This window comes from Takifugu rubripes, chromosome 21 (genome assembly GCF_901000725.2).
Source record: "Takifugu rubripes chromosome 21, fTakRub1.2, whole genome shotgun sequence".
In the NCBI taxonomy this organism is placed as follows: Eukaryota; Metazoa; Chordata; class Actinopteri; order Tetraodontiformes; family Tetraodontidae; genus Takifugu; species Takifugu rubripes.
Genome location: NC_042305.1, coordinates 6,164,287 through 6,183,723, shown reverse-complemented (window position 1 = coordinate 6,183,723; position 19,437 = coordinate 6,164,287). Strand labels below are relative to the sequence as shown.

Sequence of the window (19,437 nt, the reverse complement as noted above, 5' to 3'; positions counted from 1 at the left end):
TCAGACTAACAAAATGGATGACCAACAACCAGACTGTGTTGTCAAGCTTTCTACAAGAGGACCGGGCAACGGAAGTCAAAACCCTCGACTTCGACCAGGAATCACTTGCCATGGAGAGAGCCTTAGGCATACCGTGGTGTATCTGGTCAGATCAGTTTAAGTTCCACGTCAACATCCAGCAGAGGCCTCTCACCCGAAGGGGAATCTTGGCAATGATAAGTTCAGTCTACAACCCACTGGGGATGTTCTCTCCAGTCGTAGTGCCTGCCAAAAACATTCTCCAGGAATTGTGCAGACTGAGAACAGGATGGGACGATGCTGTGCCAGACCATCTCGCACAACACTGGTCAAGGTGGATGGAAGAGCTTCAGCAGCTCACCAACTTTGGAGTGGACCGGTGCTTCAAACCACCAGAGTTTGGAGAAACAGTGGAGGCTCAACTACATCACTTCAGTGACGCAAGTGAAACAGGCTACGGTGTTGTCACTTACCTGGTCCAGAAGAACAGCAGCAACCAAATACACTGCTCATTCATCATGGGGAAGGCAAGGGTTGCCCCTCTTAAACCCATAACTATCCCGCGGCTGGAGCTGACAGCGGCTACCTTAGCTGTTAAGGTGGACACCATAATAAAGAAAGAACTGCAGATTCCACTGTCAGATTCCAAGTTCTGGACAGACAGCACCGCTGTACTCAAGTACATAGCAAATGAGAAGAACAGATTCAAGACATTTGTGGTGAATCGGATCGCTATGATCTTACAAGCATCAAGAGTGGGGCAATGGAGCTACATTAACTCACGGTTGAATCCAGCTGACTACGCTTCCAGGGGTCAAAGGGTGAGTGTGTTCACACAGAACAAAGTATGGATCTCAGGGCCTGCTTTCCTCAGCAAGCCAGAATCAGAATGGCCAGACCAGTGTGTTCACTTGGAGGAGCTTACAGTGGTAGATCCTGAGGCCAAGAAAGGCATACTCGTTAACGCTACTACAGTAGAAGAAAACACTGATGTAATGCAACAACTAACAGAACACTTCTCTTCCTGGATACGGCTAAAAAAGGCGGTGGCATGGCTCGCTCGAGTCAAAGGGACGCTGGTGAACCTGTCAAAGAAGAGAAAGGAAATGAATGAATCATACAAGGACCAAGAACAAGTGAACAAAGAAATGACAAGCTATAAGAGGAGTCTCAAACAGACTTACCTGACTCTGGACGATCTGCGACAAGCTGACCTGGATATCATCCGTCATTGTCAGCAAAGGAAGAGGAAATGTCTGCTCTTCAGAGAAAAGGAATGCAACTTCTTGCTAGCGTTAGACTGATGAGTAAGCCACTGCTAGACCTCAAGCTAATCAAACCTCTACAGGGACAGCACTAGACTGGTTTAGATTATATTTATCTGATAGATACCAGTTTGCTCATGTCCATGGTGTTCCCTCTTCATACAGTAGGGTTAGCCATGGAGTTCCTCAAGGTTCTGTACTTGGACCAATCCTTTTCATCTTGTACATGCTTCCCTTAGGGAACATTATTCAGCAGCATGGGATAAATTTTCATTGTTATGCTGATGACACTCAGCTTTATCTATCAATGAAACCAGGGGAGACAGAGAAGTTAGTGAAGCTTCAGACCTGTCTTAAAGACAAAGTCCTGGATGTCTTCAAATTTCCTCCTCCTTAACTCAGGAAAAACTGAGGTCATGGTGTTTGGTCCTGAACCTCTCAGGGATAAATTAGTTCACATGATCACTCTAGATGGCATCTCATTAACATCTAGTCTCTCTGTGAGGAATCTTCTACCCCTCTCTTCTTCTCTCCTACCTATTCTATCCTCTACCTGTCCTCCACCTTCTCTCTCTACCCAGCCGGCCATCAGCAGGAGGGTCCCCCTACATGAGCCTGGTCCTGCTCAAGGTTTCTTCCTGTTAAAGAGGAGTTTTTCCTTGCCACTGTTGCTGGTCTGGGGTTAGGCCCTGGGATTCTGGAAAGCGCCTTGAAACAATTCTGATTGTAAAAGATGCTATACAAATGAAGATTGATTGATTGATTGACAGACACATACCAGCAGGGTGACATTTGCTTGCTGCTTCAGGGCTATGGTGGTTCTGATTTCAGCCGTTTCTCCCGAAGATTATCCACATTTCCTCAAATCACAGACATGAACTGAGGTGAACCTTCAACTCTGATTACCTTCTGCTGTCAGGCATCAGTCCTGCTCCCTGAGCATGGAACCTGATCACATATCCCGATCCACTGATCCTGCTCTCAGTTCAGAATCAGTTCTCAGTTACCAGGATCAGTGCTCGGGATCAATGATCAGTGGTTGGGATCTGGATCAGGATGGTACTACTGCATCTACAGCAGTAAAGGAGACAAAAATCTGTCTGACTCAGTTTGTATTTTATGTACTAAGGTAGAAAAACCTGAAGTAAAGGTCAACAAATGGCAACACTCAAGCACTAAAGGAACTTTGGTTTTGACTTTTTTTTTGCATCTTAGATTTAAAATACGGTACTTCTCTTTCCTGGTCAGAACACAAAAAGCTGCAGAAAGTTTAGTCATGTGACTCAAAGATTAAATGTGTCCGCAGGTCTTTAGAGACAGGATGGTCCGCTTTAACAGAAAATTCACAACTCATTTGTAAAGATTTTATTGACAAAAATAAACTATTGGGTAAAACTGAATACAAAACTCAGATTTGAAAAACTCTTTGAATGAGTTATTATTTGGAAGAGTTTTGGCTCAAACAGGATGTAGCAAGTAAATAAACAATGGAAGAGTCACTATATGTTAAAATCCAGAATATCAAAACACGTTTGAAGAGGAAAAACATGGACATTATCTTTAGCCTGGACACTGGAGGTCACAGTTCTCAGCCAGCCTGGGCAGGTTCAGTTCTGTTTCACTCTGGATTGAGAGGGTGCTAGTAATTCCTGAAAAATGATTGGCTGGAGCTCCTGACCCTTGCAACTGCAGTGATGATCTCTGGAGATAAAAAGAAAGGACATTCTGATCCATCTTCTGATTATTGGTGCTGTAGTTTTATGAGAGAAGAGCAGCTGGACCTGGGTCATTGCTGGATTAACCCACTTTATCTATATGGCGCTTTCAATTCAATCATTGCATCGAGGCTGGTGTCTAATCTGACAGATGTTGGCCTCTGCAACACAATCTGCAAAAACACTGCATAAATAACCTCTATTGATCCTGTAGGAAATTCAGCACCATAGTTACAGCCTGTATATATATTTATCTTGGTTGCAATGACTTTTATATACTCTTTACATATCTGTGAACTCTGTAAATACAAACATATAGATTGATATCCATCCATCCATCCTCTACCGCTTATCTGGGGTCGGGTCGCGGGGGCAGCAGCCTAAGGAGAGAAGCCCAGACTTCCCTCTCCCCAGCTACCTCCTCCAGCTCATCCGGAGGGATCCCCAGGCATTCCCAGGCCAGTCGAGAGACAGTCTCTCCAACGTGTCCTGGGTCTCCCCGGGGGTCTCCTACCGGAGGGACATGCCCTGAACACCTCACCAGGGAGGCGTCCAGGGGGCATCCTGACTAGATGCCCAAGCCACCCCATCTGGCTCCTCTCAACGCGGAGGAGCAGCGACTCTACTCCGAGCTCCTCCCAGATGGCAGAGCTTCTCACCCTATCTCTCAGGGAGAGCCCAGCCACCCTACGGAGGAAGCTCATTTCAGCCGCTTGTACCCGTGATCTTGTTCTTTCAGTCATTACCCAAAGCTCATGACCATAGGTGAGGGTAGGAACGAAGATCGACAGGTAAATCGAGAGCTTCGCCTTTCGGCTCAGCTCTCTCTTCACCACAACGGACCGGTGCAGAGTCCGCATTACTGCGGATGCCGCACCGATCCGCCTGTCGATCTCCCGCTCCATTCTTCCCTCACTCGTGAACAAGACCCCGAGGTACTTAAACTCCTCCACTTGGGGCAGGATCTCCTCCTTTACCCGGAGAAGGCATTCCACCTTTTTCCGGTCGAGAACCATGGCCTCGGATTTGGAGGTGCTGATTCTCATCCCAGCCGCTTCACATGCGGCGGCGAACCGATCCAGTGATAGTTGGAGGTCACGGGCCGATGACGCCAACAGGACCACATCATCCGCAAAAAGCAGAGACCCGATCCTGAGGTCACCAAACCGGATCCCCTCAACACCATGACTGCACCTAGAAATTCTGTCCATAAAAATTATGAACAGAATCGGTGACAAAGGGCAGCCCTGGCGGAGGCCAACCCTCACCGGAAACGAGTTCGACTTACTGCCAGCAATTCGGACCAAACTCTGGCACCGATCGTACAGGGAGCCCGTATGGCCCCCGGGGGCCTTGCCACCGAGGAGTTTTTTTACTACCTCGGCAACTTCAGCCCCGGAGATATGAGAGCCCATCTCCAGGTCCCCAGGCCCTACTTCCTCACTGGAAGGCGTGTTGGTGGGATTGAGGAGGTCCTCGAAGTATTCCTTCCACCGATCCACAACATCCCGAGTTGAGGTCAGCAGCACACCATCACCACTATACACAGTGTTGACAGTGCACTGCTTCCCCCTCCTCAAACGCCGGATGGTGGTCCAGAACCTTTTCGAGGCCGTCAGAAAGTCGTTCTCCATGGCCTCACCGAACTCTTCCCACGCCCGGGTCTTTGCCTCGGCAACGGCCGTAGCTGCACTCCGCTTGGCACGCCGGTACCCATCTGCTGCCTCAGGAGTCCCACAGGCCAGTAAGGCCCGATACGACTCCTTCTTCAGCTTGACGGCATCCCTCATCGCTGGTGTCCACCAGCGGGTTCGGGTATTGCCGCCACGACAGGCACCAACCAGGACGAGGGAGCCCCCAGAAGGAGCACTCTCCAGCACTCCCTCTAAGGACTCCAAAAAGGGTGGATACGCTGAACTGCTGTTTGGACCATAGGCACAAACAACAGTCAGGATCCGTCCCCCCACCCGAAGGCGAAGGGAGGCTACCCTCTCATCCACCGGGGTAAACTCCAATACACAGGCTCTGAGCTGGGGAACAACCAGAATTGCCACCCCTGGTCGTCGCCTCTCACCATCGGCAACTCCAGAGTGGTAGAGAGTCCAACCCCTCTCAAGAAGACTGGTTCTAGAGCCCTTGCCGTGCGTCGAGGTGAGGCCAACTACCGTATTGGCCCGAATATAAGACGGTGTTTTTTGCGTTGAAATAAGACTGAAAAAGTGGGGGTCGTCTTACATTCGCGGTCTAGACATTATACCCATTCACAACGCTAGATGGCGCCAGATATATTTAAAGCGAATGCTGAACTTAACGTCCCAGGCCAAAGCGAACCCCTGTCACGAAGAAGAAAAATAAAAATAGCGGTAGCACGAAGAAGAAAAGTAAAAAATAGCGGTAAGAAAGAAAAGAGAAGAAAATAAGAGAAGAGATAACAGAAAATAGAGAAATGTAGCGACAATCTGGAGAAAAGTGGGTCGAAGATATAATCATTTGTTTCAGATGTACTGTAATTATTTTCTGTATAAATTAAATTTGGTGTTCAAAAAGTCTTTTTTCAAACTTGAGTCTTGAAAAAGAGGGGGTCGTCTTATAATCAGGGTCGTCTTATATTCGGGCCAATACGGTATATCTAGTCGGAACTTCTCAACCTCGCGCACCAACTCAGGCTCCTTTCCCACCAGAGAGGTGACATTCCATGTCCCTAGAGCCAGTTTGTGCAGCCGGGAATCAGACCGCCAAGGTCCCTGCCTCCGGCTGCTACCCAAAACACAATGCACCCAACCCCCTTGGCCCCTCCTGCAGGTGGTGAGCCCACGGGAAGATTGATATCATAAACATATATTATTGTGTGTATATATTGTATATACCCCATCACAGTTTTATTTGCTACTTAAGCACTTCTGGTTAGATGCTAACTGCATTTCGTTGCCTTGTACTTGTGACGTTTGCAATGACAATAAAGTTGAATCTAATCTAAACAATCTGCAATCTGTTGTTGTATGATTTCCTGACAGATCGAGTCCAGACACACCAAATAAATGTTGGTGCTTCATAAGGTTGTTGTTTAGTCCCCTGCACATTTGACTATGTGGCTCACAGGGAAGAGGTGAAGGATCCATCTATATGGAGTCATAGCCACAACCCGTCTCTAAATGATGAGAAAACAAAGAAGCTTATTACTGACTATAGAACATCACAACTTCTGAGTCAGCCATCTTCATAAATAACACTCCTGCTGAAATTGTTAAAAAAAAAAAAAAAAAAATCCAGATCCTGGATTGACACTGAACAACAGTGCTGACCAATTCCATCAGGTCTATGATAGAGAACCGCGTAACTGGATGCGTGCTGGTGTGGTTTGGTTAATACCACAGGACTATAAACACCTGCCTAGAATGGATTTAAAAGCATCTAAAATGATGGGATCAACTCTACCAGCTACAGGACATTTACACCAGCCGTTGCAGGAGGAAAGTACCCAGTATCATGAAGGACACCGCTCTCCGGGCACAGCTCCAAACGGCTAAATTCCGCGACACAGCCTCCTTTCCTCCATGTCCTCAGGGAAGCATCTCCAGGCCCCCCTGCTGTGGAACCAGCTCCCTGTCCAGGTACGGGAGGCTGACTTCATCTCTACTTTTAAGATTAGACTTTAAACCTACCTATTTGAAAAAGCTTGTCACTAATTCTGTAGTTGCAGTTATTATCCTAGACAGACAAATTATCATACCTAGGGGGTTGTCTAATTATTAGGGTTAACATCTAAGTTATGCTGCTATAGGCTGAGGCTGCCGGGGTCCAAAAACATGATTCCTGACAGGTCACCCCACTGGGTCCTGTCCTGTCCTGTCCTCCTCACCAAGTAGACCAGTGATGTTATTCCTTGTGGAGTTTTTCTGCTTCCTCTGTATTTCTCTGTATTCATCTACAGGTATCACGGCCTTCATAGCTGTATGCTGACCTACTGACCTCCGACCCCACTGACCCACTCAACTTGACTCTACTGGCAGCTTATTTTAATTAATATAATGTATTTCTATGTTCTACCTATTCTCTCCTCTACCTGTCCTCCCCCTTCTCCTCTCTCTCTACCCAGCCAGCCATCAGCAGGAGGGTCCCCCTATACGAGCCTGGTCCTGCTCAAGGTTTCTTCCTGTTAAAGGGGAGTTTTTCCTTGCCACTGCTGCTTGTTGGGGGTCAGGCCCTGGGCTTCTGTAAAGCGCCTAGAAACAATTCTGATTATAACAGACACTATATAAATAAAGATTGATTGATTGATAGTGAAGCAAATGAGTTACCATCAAGTAATGATGGGGCACATCCTGAACTAGGGGAAAGATGAAAAGACCTTTTCTAATAATGGCAGATCTCACCTCAGCTCTCTCTCTTTTTCCTGTTTCATAAATTTTTTTCAGCTGCTGCTGCTCCTCCTCTTCTTCTTCTTCTTCCTCCTCTTCCTCCTGGCTGGTATGTTGGAGCACAGTCGTCTCCGTGACCGGTTGTATAGAAGCCAGGAGGGCGGGGACAGTGAAGCAGGACAGGAAGCGGGCCTTCAGTAAATGGTAGGCAGGGTTACTTGAAAACCGCTCGGCCACCAGCTGACGTACTGCTGCCACAAGCCCCGCCTCCTCCAGCGCTCCCCTCTGAAGCGTTGGGCTCATGGAGGGAGCTGCCAAGAGACAAAACAGGCACCTTAAGAAGGTGGTATCATGCTGATTCCATACGTTAATGTGTAATGACACCCTCTGGTGGCTGGCTGCAGCAGTGAGCCTGATCTTTAAAGTAAACATTTGAAATGCACAATATATATGATTAATTTAAGAAAGATGATGCAATAAAATGGTAGAGCCACTATTCTTTTAAAAGGTTATTTGACTTGTGTTTTTTTAAGAGGGCTTCAGAACCTCCTTTGTGTTACCTGATGTAGGTTCGGCGGCAGAGGCTGGCAGGTCTGGGGGCTGTGTGGTTACGGTGGTGGTGCTGCATGGTTTAGGCTTGGTTTGGGGGTGTCTGGTTTCTAATACCTGACTCAGTAGCCGCAAGGAAGATTTGGTCAAAGAGTTCTTGGCATGGAGCAGCACACTGAGGGTGGTCAGATTGCTGACAAAGGGGGGTAGATAAGGAAGAGCCACATCTACTCCGGGGACCACCACCCCTCTCCGATCACTCAGCCAATCACCAACTGCACCATGTGAGTGTGAAAAGATCAGGGATGGATCAAAGTTGAGCTTAAAAGGAAGGGGCATTTTTTTGTGGTGGGAGGGAGTCGTGAAAACCAGTGGAGGTGAAGCTGGAATTTGGACAGGATACAGTATGGATCGTGAAGGAAGGGGAGTGGGATTTAGGGGGGAGGACAGTTTTAGGTAGGGTGGCTGTGGGCCAGCTGTAGCTGGGTGTATGACTGAAGGCAGGTCTGAATCTTTCTGTACCAGTGTAAATGGGAGGCCAAGGAGTGGAGACATTTCCATCAAAGCAGTGCCCATGACCGACACAGTTTGATCAGCCCTTCCTCCCAACCGCGGTAGTAGAAACCTATCTGGGCTACAAAAATGGTGGTGATTCTTACAAGAAGGGGAAGATCTCTTTTTCTTTCTTTCAGCCTGGAAAGACAAACAAAGAGTATGAGGTGTCATATCAGATCAAATAAAATGAGACAGTCTAACCTCCTCAACAAGTCTCACCTTTGCCTTAGATGCTTCTTGAAAAGCTATTGCTCTCTGACTCAGCTTCCGAAGCCTCTTCCCTACCACAACTGAAGCTGGTTTACAGTCAGCTTCAAGAAACCTTCCAACTGATTGACCTGTCTCAACTCCATGCTGGCCATCAGAGCTGCTTGTTCTGTTTGACTCCTTCCCTCTCTGTTTCCTCATTCTTGAGTCAAAGTTACCGGTAGGAGCTGCATTGAGATCAGCGGTATAGTTGTGATCATGAAAAGGTGAGGTTAAAGAGGAGGCAGCTGTGGGTAAAATGGGCTGAGGTGGGGCTAAATGTTCTTGGGCTTGTGACAGAGTGGTGTCAGAGCAGGCAGGTTTGTGGTCAGGAACAGCATTCTGCCTGACGGGAGCAGCTGAGGGGGGTAGCATACACAAAGAGACAACTTTGTGTGTGTCTGGGCCAGTGTCAATAAGAGGAGAGGAAACCCGGAGGTCTGGAGAAGCACTAGCACTGGCTGATGTCTTCCCAGACACTAAGAGGGCAGATACAGGAGGACCAATCGGTCTGGGAGAAAGAGGGAATGGGAAGGCCATGATCACACTAGGAGATGAAGTGGGAGGGGTGATGAAAGTAGGAGTTAGGAGTTGAAGGGAGGGAACAGAAGATGGAGGAATGAAGACAGCTCTAGGCAACACAGGATTCATCTGGGGAGGTAACTGACGAACAGTTCCGGAGTGATTCTGATGGGTTGCAGTGAGGCCCTGAAGAGAAGAGGCTTGTGGTGGGACAGCTGTAGTTGGTTGGTGACATGGAGATGGATGAAGCAATTGCTTCTGCTGCTGCTGCTGGACCTGCTCTAGGTGTAGACTTGGCTGTATCTGAAAGTCTAGCAGCCTCTGCTTCTGCCTCCTCCTTTGCAGCATCCCTGCCAGAGTTTTTGGATCCTTTAGCTGGGAGGATAAAACTGGAGATGGTGGAAATATCATTTCACTTTTTCTCTTCTTGATAATTTCCTTGCAGCCCACAGAGTCCACATTCATGGTTTGGAGGAAAAGCAGGAAGATGGCAGTGGAGGAGAGCACTTTCTTCTGTCCTTGCTCCCTGAGCTTGGCAGCAGTGGTCACCGTGGATCGAGAGGGGATCATCAGGTTTCCAATCCAGGGTGTTACTGATGCCTTCAGCTCATAGTCCATCCTCCTGTGTGTGGACCGTGGCATGGTGTTGGGTGGAACTTTAACTGCTGGCCGGAATTTGTCTGCCTGGTGGGAAAGGTGAGCTTGCAGTTGGTCAGATGTTACCATCAGAGTAGAGGTGTTGAAGAATTTCTCCAGACGCTGTTCCACAGGGGGAGGTCCTATGATCACAGAACGTCCATATTGTCCCAGAATGGTGGAACGGATGTTTTTTGTATCCTGGGCCTGGTAAGGGGATGGAAACTCTGCTGGCCGAAATTGGAGGACTGTGAAGGCTGGAGGATTTTCTGCGGGAGTCCACTCTGGCATTGGGGGGAAGGAGTACATCACCTCCTTCTTCTCCTCCTTGACCTCCTTCTCCACTTCCACACTGCTTGATTGGTCCATCACCGCCTTTAGTTTCTTTCTCTTCTTCTTCCCCTCTTCATCACTGTCCATGTACTCTACAATCATCTCCTCCTCCTCCTCCTCCCTGATCTCCTTTTCCATATCCTTGTCCAGTTTTGTCTGCCTTTTGCTTATTTTCTGAGCTGGGGCATTGCTCCTGTACCTCTTTATTTTTGCAGGTTTACTAACTTTTTTCTTTTTCTGTTGGTAGAACAAAGATGGACAGTTGTTGGTATATTAGGTGATATTTAATCAAAATTAAAGGGTTTAAACTGAGCATGTGATACGTGGAGTCAGGACATCTACCTTTACCTTAGTGGGACACAGAGGTATTCTGTTCAGCTTCCTCCACTCTCGAAGACACTGAGCATCGGTACGGTGAGGAATCTCTGCTGCTATCTTTGCCCAGCGGCCTGGTGGGGGGAAAGAAGGGAGAGAGAGAGAGAGAGAGAGAGAGAGAAAGAGAGAGAGGAGAGCCAGGGAAAGATAAACAGGAAAAGAGGGAGAGAGAGGGACAGAGGGGTGGGGGAGGGAGAGAGAATTAGAGAGAGAGACAGGGAGAGAAATAAATCAATCAATATTTAAATATTGTGTGAGAGTGTGAGAGAGACTCGCACCAACTCCATGTTTCTCCACTAGTTTCCGCAGTGACTCGGTCTCCTGTTTGTCAAAAGCTCCTTTCCTTGTTTCTGCCTTGAGACTCTCAAAATACCTGCACCCCCAACACAACACAGTAAGTCATTTCTGAACAGACAAGAACCATTCAAAAGTTTTCTAAATATTACTATCATACTGACATATTTTAACATTAATATTTTACTACACTTGAATTCAACACGTGTCATTAATAAACAGTCACTAAGATATTTTACCTGTCTCTACAGGCACCGTCATGACGACCGGGAACCTCCATTCTGATTTTCCACCAGTCCTTTTCTCCATACCGAGATACTGCCCGCAATAACAACTGGCACAAGGAGACAGGCAGTCAGACAGACAATAGTACTGACCACCGTACTGACAACAAAGCCAAAGAGTTTATTATCAGTGTCATTTTACATACAGGGCATGGAGGAGACTTGGGAGGTGGGGGGGGACTCAACACCCACTCTTCTGAGTGCTCTACAGATTAGACAGTTACAATGGAGGTTTAAAGGGGAAGTAAGCAACCAGCAGCTTTTACTAGTGTTGCTGTAGGCAGCACCTTTTCTGAACTACCCAGTTGACTGTAGGTAAGGAAATCCAGCAGGCCATTGCAGAGGGACTGGTTGGTGCCCAGATTAACCAGTTCATGAAGTAGGTGTTGTAGGCTGATGATGTTTACATAAAGGTATCAATTTGGTTGTTAAGAGCTGGGTAGTGAATCCAGGCAATGGCATTGTCTGAGGGATGTGTGAGCTGTGAATATGAGCTCAGTCCATCATCCACAACCATCAATGCTATCAAGTGTTGCTTTTCAGGGGTGTCATCATGCAGCCGCCTTGTATGGTCACAGGGTTTTATACCCTGTCACAGGCTCTTCCTGTTCCTGAAGGTGTACTGGTCTTCCTGACACACCTAGACAGAATGGCTCTGGCTGCTTTCAGACCAGAAGGCAATGTTGTAGACTCTCTGAAGCTGGTGCTGATGGGCCCGGCGTGGGTTGCATTCTCTACACATGTATTGATTTAATGTGACACTTTTAACAGGAAAGTGAGGTGGTCAGAGAAGCTGATGGTAGGGAGGGGTGTTTCCTTGCATGCTTCCTTGATGGCTGCGTAAACCAAATTCAGAGTGTTTCTTTCTTTGACCTGAAAGCCCATAATCACATACTGGTGTACTTTGGGCCACACAGACTTGAGGTTGTGATGTTCAAGTCCCTGTAAAGGATGAGAACTATTCTGGGTGTGATCTCTGCCTCTCTAGCTCTGACAGAGGATGAAGCGCCTGCACTTAACATCCATAAACTTTGCCAGCTGTGACTGTTGTCACCAGTGTGTCACCAAGCATCAACAGGTGTGTTTCTGCTGCAGGATGTTAGGGGAAATTTTTACGAGGCCGTTGGTGCATGTCTCCACTGCAGGAACCTGCCCCAAACGACCCTTTATAGGAACTTTTACAACCTGAGTCCCTGCTCCAGGGCTGATTGGCTAAACCTAGAGCAGGAAGTGACCCAGCAGAAGAGGAGTATGAGCCAAGCGCTTCTCCACTGGTGCACAGCAGCCATTGCCATGGAGACAACAAACAAACCAGAAAGGCAGCAGCCACCTGTCTGGTTTAGTATTTTATTAGTATAACAACACAACAGTGCTGTTTACTATTCATGAACACACATTCAAGTCCGACCCCACAGTGCACACATAACCACTGAGAGGGCCAAGTGAGAGGAATGGCTCCTGGAACATTCCTGTCCACAGTATTTACCAGGATTGCCTGCAGTGGAAACATGCCAACTGATGTAAATGATGACTCCACCTCCAGTCCTCTCAGTTGTAGCTGAATTTTAGCAGTACAATACTCATGTAGTACTGTGTTTTAAATTGGGTTTGGGCCTCCTACCTGGTCCTCTTCAGGAGTCCATGGACCTTTTCTCAACCTTGGATCCAACACATTGTTCCACCTATAGATCAGTTGAGCTGGATCACGACCCTCCATGAAATAGCTCACTAAGAGCAAGACAGAAAGAGAACTTGTATAATTGGTGTTGAAACTGCTTTCACAATTTCAGTATTTGAATTACCAATTTAGCATACATGTGATGTCATTGCTATGTTGTATTCATGTATTCTGCATGTCATTGCTGTGTGTGACCAGAGATGCGTCCTGACTCTGCCTGTGATTTTGACTCTGCCTGTGGCATCGTGACTCAGTGATTCATGGCTGTCTGTGATGTCATGACTGCAGAATGACGTGCCTCTGCCTGTGATGTTGTGACTCTGATATTATGACTCTGATGTGGTGACTCTGCCTGTGATGTCATGACTGTGTGTTGCCTTTACTCTGTGTGTATGGGATGAAGTTCCCAATCCTCATTTTTTCCACAAGTTCTTTCAACAGAGTATCTTCAGCCGTTGTCCAGCTGCAGCGTTTAAGTGAGTCAGAGGCGAAACGCTGATAGGTCTGTAGACACATGAAGCCTGTCCTACCCGTCTGCAAGAGGAAAGGTAGTAAAACAAACACAGCAAGATAGAGAAAGATGGACGTTGACCGACAGATGGGTGTCCCTCCTCCCATTTTACCCCCAGCTCTGCAGCAATAGTCTCCCAGTGCCTTTCTTCATACTTCCTGCTGAGCTGTTTCAGTGTGTCAACCTCTTCCTGACTCCACCCACTTTTATTGATAGACGGGTGGAGGAAGTTTTGCCAGAAGCAGCGAAGGTCCTCTGCATCCCTTGTTCCTTCAAACTAAGAGTGAGCAAGGAGAGGAGAAAAAAGGGGAGGGAAAGAAACAAGCTCATGACTAAAAGTAAGACATTTGCTTTGCATCACAAGTGTAATTGGTGAACTTTAACCCACATCAATATTTGAAATTTTCTGCCAATCAAGGTCTTCGTATCGATCCCCAATTAGCTCTCCCTCCTTCTTCTCTCTGTGCAGTGACAGACAAACTTTATCTTCCTTATCATAACATACATGATGTAGACAACAGAAACTGACAGTCACCTGAGCAATTCAATCTCTCTCTCCAGGCCATCTATCTGCTCTCTTAACTGCTGCTTTTCACTTCCACAAGCTGACAGCAGCTTCTGACTCAGGTAGTCTACCCTGGACAGACAGGGAGTCACTGCTGGGTATACTAGCATAACTGCATATTAGTCAAGTAACAATACTGAAAAAATGGTTGAAGGGTACTTGGAGAGTTTGGGCTGGATTTGTCTCCTGAGACCGTCCCTGGATACTGAGTGAATCAGTAAAGTCTTCTGCCAGCTCTCCCCTGGACACACACCCACACAGAAAAACACACACACACATACACACACTGTCAGGCCACCATCAGCCTGACCAGCTGAATCTTGACACAGTTTAGATTTATCAAATCTGAGGGTTCATAATCATAACAACAAGCATCAGATTTTCTTGTGAACATGTGGAGCTCTAAAAGTCACCAGAATATGTCTTACATCTCTTCACTTTCTTATTGTCAAGACAACCAGTCATTCTGCTGCTCTTCTCCTTTGACTCCTGATTGGCTGGTGGCCCCTAAAAAGCCAAAGAACCATCTGAGTGTTTTCAGCAGTCCAATCACAAATGTCTCTCTTTATCTGTCCATCTCACCAGTCCTGTCAGTTTGTCCTTGAAATAGGGTTTAAGGAAGCGACCCAGAAACATATTGATTGGAATCTGGTATGAGGAGGTTGGACACGGTTCTCTGTGAGGTTCTTTAATTGGTCCAGACAGCTGAGACACCACCTCCTTCTACAGAGACAATTAAAGGTGGTTCTATGACAATACAAAACTTTATAGTCATCACATTTATATACATACAGGAGTCCCAAAGGTTTTAGAGGATTTTATACTGTCATTTTGTTATAATAAAATGGAAAAGATGTAATATTCTTCCATCAATCCACAGCATATGAGCTTTGACAAAGCAAACAGGGATATTTTAGTAACATTACTAAAGAAAAGAAGGGGTGGTTTCAGTGAAGAAGCTCATGAAGTCAATCAGTTCTATTGTTCTCTCAGAGAATAACAGGCTGTTCCAGCCTAACAGAGTCTATTTAGAAACAAGACTGTCCTTCCAGGATAGAGGGTAGCCTTCTACCGGTAATTTCCTTTCTTATCTTCACACTTTCTTCTTGAGGGTCCTATCCTGTGAATATGAAAAATCAATCCTACTCTGGTTCACAATCTCATTTGTCAGTAGGGCAACAGTATCGGAGTGTCACGATCACCTTCAGTCAGTCACATCACAATTACAGTTCTGACCTGCTGCTTCTCATTCTGTCTCAGGAGTGTCTCCAACTTCTCCAGAGCCTCCTGAACCACCTGCTGGTAGACGAGGTTCACTTGGAGACAAGATTCCACTGTCAAGGCAAGACCAAGCTCACTCTGGTCAGACAGAAAGGCAGACAGTAAGACAATGTTCTGGCTGTTGGAGACAATTACAGCAGTGTTTAAAGGTTGTCACTGACCTCATCGCTGCTGCTGCTTCTGTCAGCATCTGAGCACACAACATACAAAAAGACAGGTAGCGACATCTGTTGGTCACATTTCCATGGAGACAGATTGGTAAGACTATTACCTGACACACAGACAGGACTATGTGGTCCCAAGACATCCTCAAGGTTTTGGATCTCCTTCTGAATCTTGTCTCTCTCGGCTAGAAGAACTGCTACAGACTGTCACAGATACACACATGACTCTCTGGACCAGATCAACATTAACTCTCTGCTGATAAATGACAGGATGAGCTTTTTACCTGTGTACCCCCATCCGACTCATCATCAGTACCTTCATCTGTTCAAAGAAACAAAGGGTCAACTGTTAGACAGTCAGTCATTCAGTCAGCCAGAAAGTAAGACACTCACAGAGACACACCTGTCTCACTGCTCAGAAGCTCCAGGTCAGTGTGTGTTAAAGACAGACTCTGCTCCAACTCCTGCACCTGCTGTTGAATCAGGTCTCTCCGGGCCAACACAGAGAGAGACATGTCTATACACACACACACACACACACACACACACACACACACACACACACACACACACACACACACACACACACACACACACACACACACACACACACGATATTTATAGCCACAAACTAATTAATTGAGTAATCTGTACGGATGTAATCTTTTTTTAGGATATATTATAGGAACATTATTTATATGTAAAGCTGTCTAACTTTGGATGAAATGATTTGGCTTAACACTCAGAAAGAACATAGGAGTAATGTAGGCGACAAGGTCGAAAAATATATCGTAGGGAGGAGGAGGAATAAGAAATTTTGATCAGATCAGGTTTTAAAATGACCAAATTCGTCACGTGTTACAACTTAATTACATTACTTTTACAAAATGACTTTGCTCGTAGTAGCGGGACATTTGCTACCTGTGCAGTTAGCTCGGTTCTACATCAGAAATGTTAGCATTAGCAGTAACAGCTTCTCTCTCACCTTCGGCAGATCTAATCTCCTCTCGTCTTTCTTTAAAAACTATTTCCTTCATTTATTTTGCCTCATCATTGTTGTCTTGACCGTGACTCCACGCGCCGCAAAGATCCAATCGACGTTAGTCTGTCGTTAACATATTTCCCAGCAGGCAATGCGGCCGACCAAATCCGCCTTCACTTGGACATATTACGTCATAGCGTCGCATAATTAATACGAACCCGGTCCCAGGCGAAAGCGGCCAAGTCCATTTAATTATTTTAACCCATAAAAAAAACACATTCCTCTGTCGTTTGTTTGTTAACGTATTATTTCCCCCGAAAAATTATTATATATAAATAAGTAAAAAATATTTTTTTTAAAGTCCAGTGACATTTTCCCACCTTGACGTAATGGTATATTCTCAAGTCCTTTCAACATTTAATCGAAAAATGGCTCTTAATCTGTTCCTTATCTTTTTAAAAGAATATTTTAAGATCCTATCCACTGGTGCGGAATAAACATTTCCTTAGGACTATTTTGGCTTTATGATCAAGATGTCATCAAATTGTAAGTGAACGGAAAAACAACAATGATGGTTGATTATGGCTTTTATTTGCATCTTTATGTTGAAATATTTTAAGATGACCATATTGCACACCTTCTGAAAATAATTGTAAATTTTACATTGATTTCATTTTTGGGATATGGAGGTGGAGGTTTTAATCATCTTTAGGCTGGCAGGTGCAACCTCCTATTGTGTGGTGTCAAGAGCCCTCTCAATTCCACGCTCCACAGCCAGTGACATTCATTGGATCTCAGATAAAGTACTTGCCCTGGAAAAAAATGTTCAGATTCAGGTCCTTTATTTGTCCCACACGGGGAAATATAAAGCGCAACAACAGCAAGAGCACGCAGAGAAAAATAAAATAAAATTGGGATAGAATAGAGACTACAAAGAGGATGTTGTTCAACATGGATGACAGCTTAGCCATCATCCTCCCGTTTCCCACCACCTCCACCGAGGCCAGGGGACATCCCAGGACAGAGCTGGCCCTCCTTACCAGTCTGTCCATTCTCTTCCTGTCCCTGTCCGTGATGCTACTGGACCAACAGACTATCCCATAAAAGATGGCTGATCCCACCACAGAGTCATAGAAAGTCCTCAGGAGTGGTCCCTGCACTCCAAAAGACCTCAGCCTCCTGAGCAGGAACAGTCTGCTATTGCCCTTCTTGACAAGGGCGTCTGTGTTGTGTGTCCAGTCCACGTTATTGTTTAGGTGAACACCCAGGTACTTATAGGACTTCACAGCGTCGATGTCCGTTCTCAGGATGTTCACCGGTGCAGAGGGGGGGTTGTTACGCCTGCGGAGATCCACCACCAGCTCCTTGGTTTTGCTAGCGTTGATCTGGAGGTTGTTCCGCAGACTCCAGTCCACAAAGTCCTGAATAAGTCCTCTGTACTCCATATCGTCCCCATCAGTGATGAGGCCGACAGCAGCAGAGTCATCAGAAAACTTCTGGAGGTGGCATGATGACGTACTGTATGAAAAGTCCGCGGTGTAGAGGGTGAACAGGAAAGGAGCCAGAACTGTTCCCTGCAGGACACCAGTGCTGCAGAGAAGCCGATCTGACTCGGAGCCCTTCACTCTCACAAACTGTGGTCTTTGTGTGAGGTAGTCCAGAATCCATGTTGTGAGGTGATGGTCCACCACAGCTACCTGCAGCTTATCCTCCAGCAGCCTGGGCTGGATGGTGTTGAATGCACTGGAGAAATCAAAAAACATGATCCTCACAGTGCTTCCAGCCTTCTCCAGGTGAGTGAGGGAGGTGTGAAGGAGGTAGATGACGGCATCGTCCACCCCGATGCTCGGCTGGTAGGCGAACTGCAGCGGGTCCATGAAGGAGCTCACCAGTGGGCGCAGGTGAGCGAGGATGAGTCCCTCCAGCATCTTCATCAGATGAGACGTCAAAGCTACTGGTCTGTAGCTGTTGAGCTCCTTGGGGTGCGGTGTCTTCGGCCCTGGGACAATGCAGGACGTCTTCCACAGCTGTGGCACTCTCCCCAGCTCCAGGTTCAGGTTGAACTTGTGACTGAAAATCTCACACAGCTGGTCTGTGTAGGACTTCAGGAGCCTGGAGCTGATGCCATCCGGACCTGTAGCTTTCCTGGCCCTGTTCTTCTTCAGGGCCTTCCTCACCTTGTGTGTTGTGAGGAACAGGCTGGAGCAGGGAGGTATTGGCAGGGGGGATGGGGATGGGCATAGGCCAGAATGTGAAGTGTCAGGTATGTGTGAGCCAGAGTGTGAAGAGTCAGGTATGTGTGAGCTGAAGGTCATGAGAGAGGGGGAGGGGGGACAAGAGGAACAGTCGATTGGGGGCACAGACAGTGGCGGGTGTAGCAGCAGAGGAGACTGGGCTTGGGGAGGGGTGGGTGCCTGATCAAATCTGTTGAAGAACAAGTTCAAGTCATTTGCCCACTCCCAGTCACCCACAGGTTGGGACTTCTGCTCCGTGAAGATGGTCTTCAGTCCCTTCCATACCCCACAGGTGTTGTTCTGCTGCAACTGATTTTCCATCTTCCTCCTATAGTTGTCCTTCTCCTGCCTGATCTTCCTCCTCGGTTCCCTCTGCACAGACTTCAGCTCTTCCTAGTCTCCAGACACAAAAGCCCTCTTCTTCTCCTTCAGGAGGGCCTTTATGTCTGGGTGATCCAGAGCTTGCTGTTGGAGAAACTCCATACAGTCCTGGTGGGTACGGTGCTCTTTACACAAAAATTAATATAGTCCGTGATGCAGTGGGTGAGATTGTCAATGTCCTCCCCATGGGCGTCGCTGAATACATCCCACAGGGTTGTGTTGAAAGGGCCTCCTCGGCTTCTTCAGACCATTTCTTCACTGTGCGGATGACAGCAGGCTGCCTCTGCACAAGAGGTTTGTACACAGGCTGGCGGTGTACAAGGTTGTGGTTGGCACGACCCAGGGAAGGGAGTGGGAGAGAGTGGTATGCCTCCTTGGTGTTGGCATAGAACAGGTCCAGTGTTTTATTGTCCCTGGTGTGGCAAGTGACGTACTGGGTGAATTTGGGCAGAGAAGATGATGGAGAGGCATGGTTGAAGTCTCCAGAGATG

At 46.9% G+C, this 19,437-nt stretch overlaps 1 protein-coding gene across 2 annotated transcripts; it reads right to left on the bottom strand.

Annotated features, from left to right (window-relative positions):
* Positions 1-2,633: 2,633 nt before the first annotated feature.
* On the bottom strand, positions 2,634-16,506 carry snapc4 (small nuclear RNA activating complex, polypeptide 4). Of its 2 annotated transcripts, none has more exons than XM_011619618.2 (21): positions 16,335-16,506; positions 15,753-15,866; positions 15,634-15,671; positions 15,457-15,553; positions 15,347-15,375; positions 15,141-15,263; positions 14,487-14,627; positions 14,333-14,411; positions 14,064-14,145; positions 13,875-13,976; positions 13,728-13,800; positions 13,452-13,616; positions 13,212-13,362; positions 12,772-12,878; positions 11,106-11,200; positions 10,851-10,945; positions 10,540-10,646; positions 8,680-10,434; positions 7,917-8,598; positions 7,372-7,667; positions 2,634-2,984 (listed from the first exon to the last, which is right to left on the bottom strand). In XM_011619618.2, exons 1-21 carry the CDS (start codon positions 16,384-16,386, stop codon positions 2,844-2,846), a joined length of 4,524 nt encoding a protein of 1,507 aa, XP_011617920.2. In that variant the 5' UTR covers positions 16,387-16,506; the 3' UTR covers positions 2,634-2,843. The 2 variants fall into 2 exon arrangements, with proteins under 2 accessions (XP_011617920.2, XP_011617921.2); XM_011619619.2 differs by having other exon boundaries at positions 10,546-10,646.
* Between the last annotated feature and the right edge of the window lie 2,931 nt (positions 16,507-19,437).

Coding starts and splice junctions, on each gene's coding strand:
- snapc4 (XM_011619618.2), bottom strand. CDS start 16,386: ATGAAGGAAATAGTTTTTAAAGAAAGACGAGAGGAGATTAGATCTGCC. Junction 15,376..15,456: donor TAGTCCTGTCTGTGTGTCAG/GTAATAGTCTTA, acceptor TTGTGTGCTCAG/ATGCTGACAGAAGCAGCAGC. Junction 7,668..7,916: donor TGCCGCCGAACCTACATCAG/GTAACACAAAGG, acceptor GTCTCTTGGCAG/CTCCCTCCATGAGCCCAACG.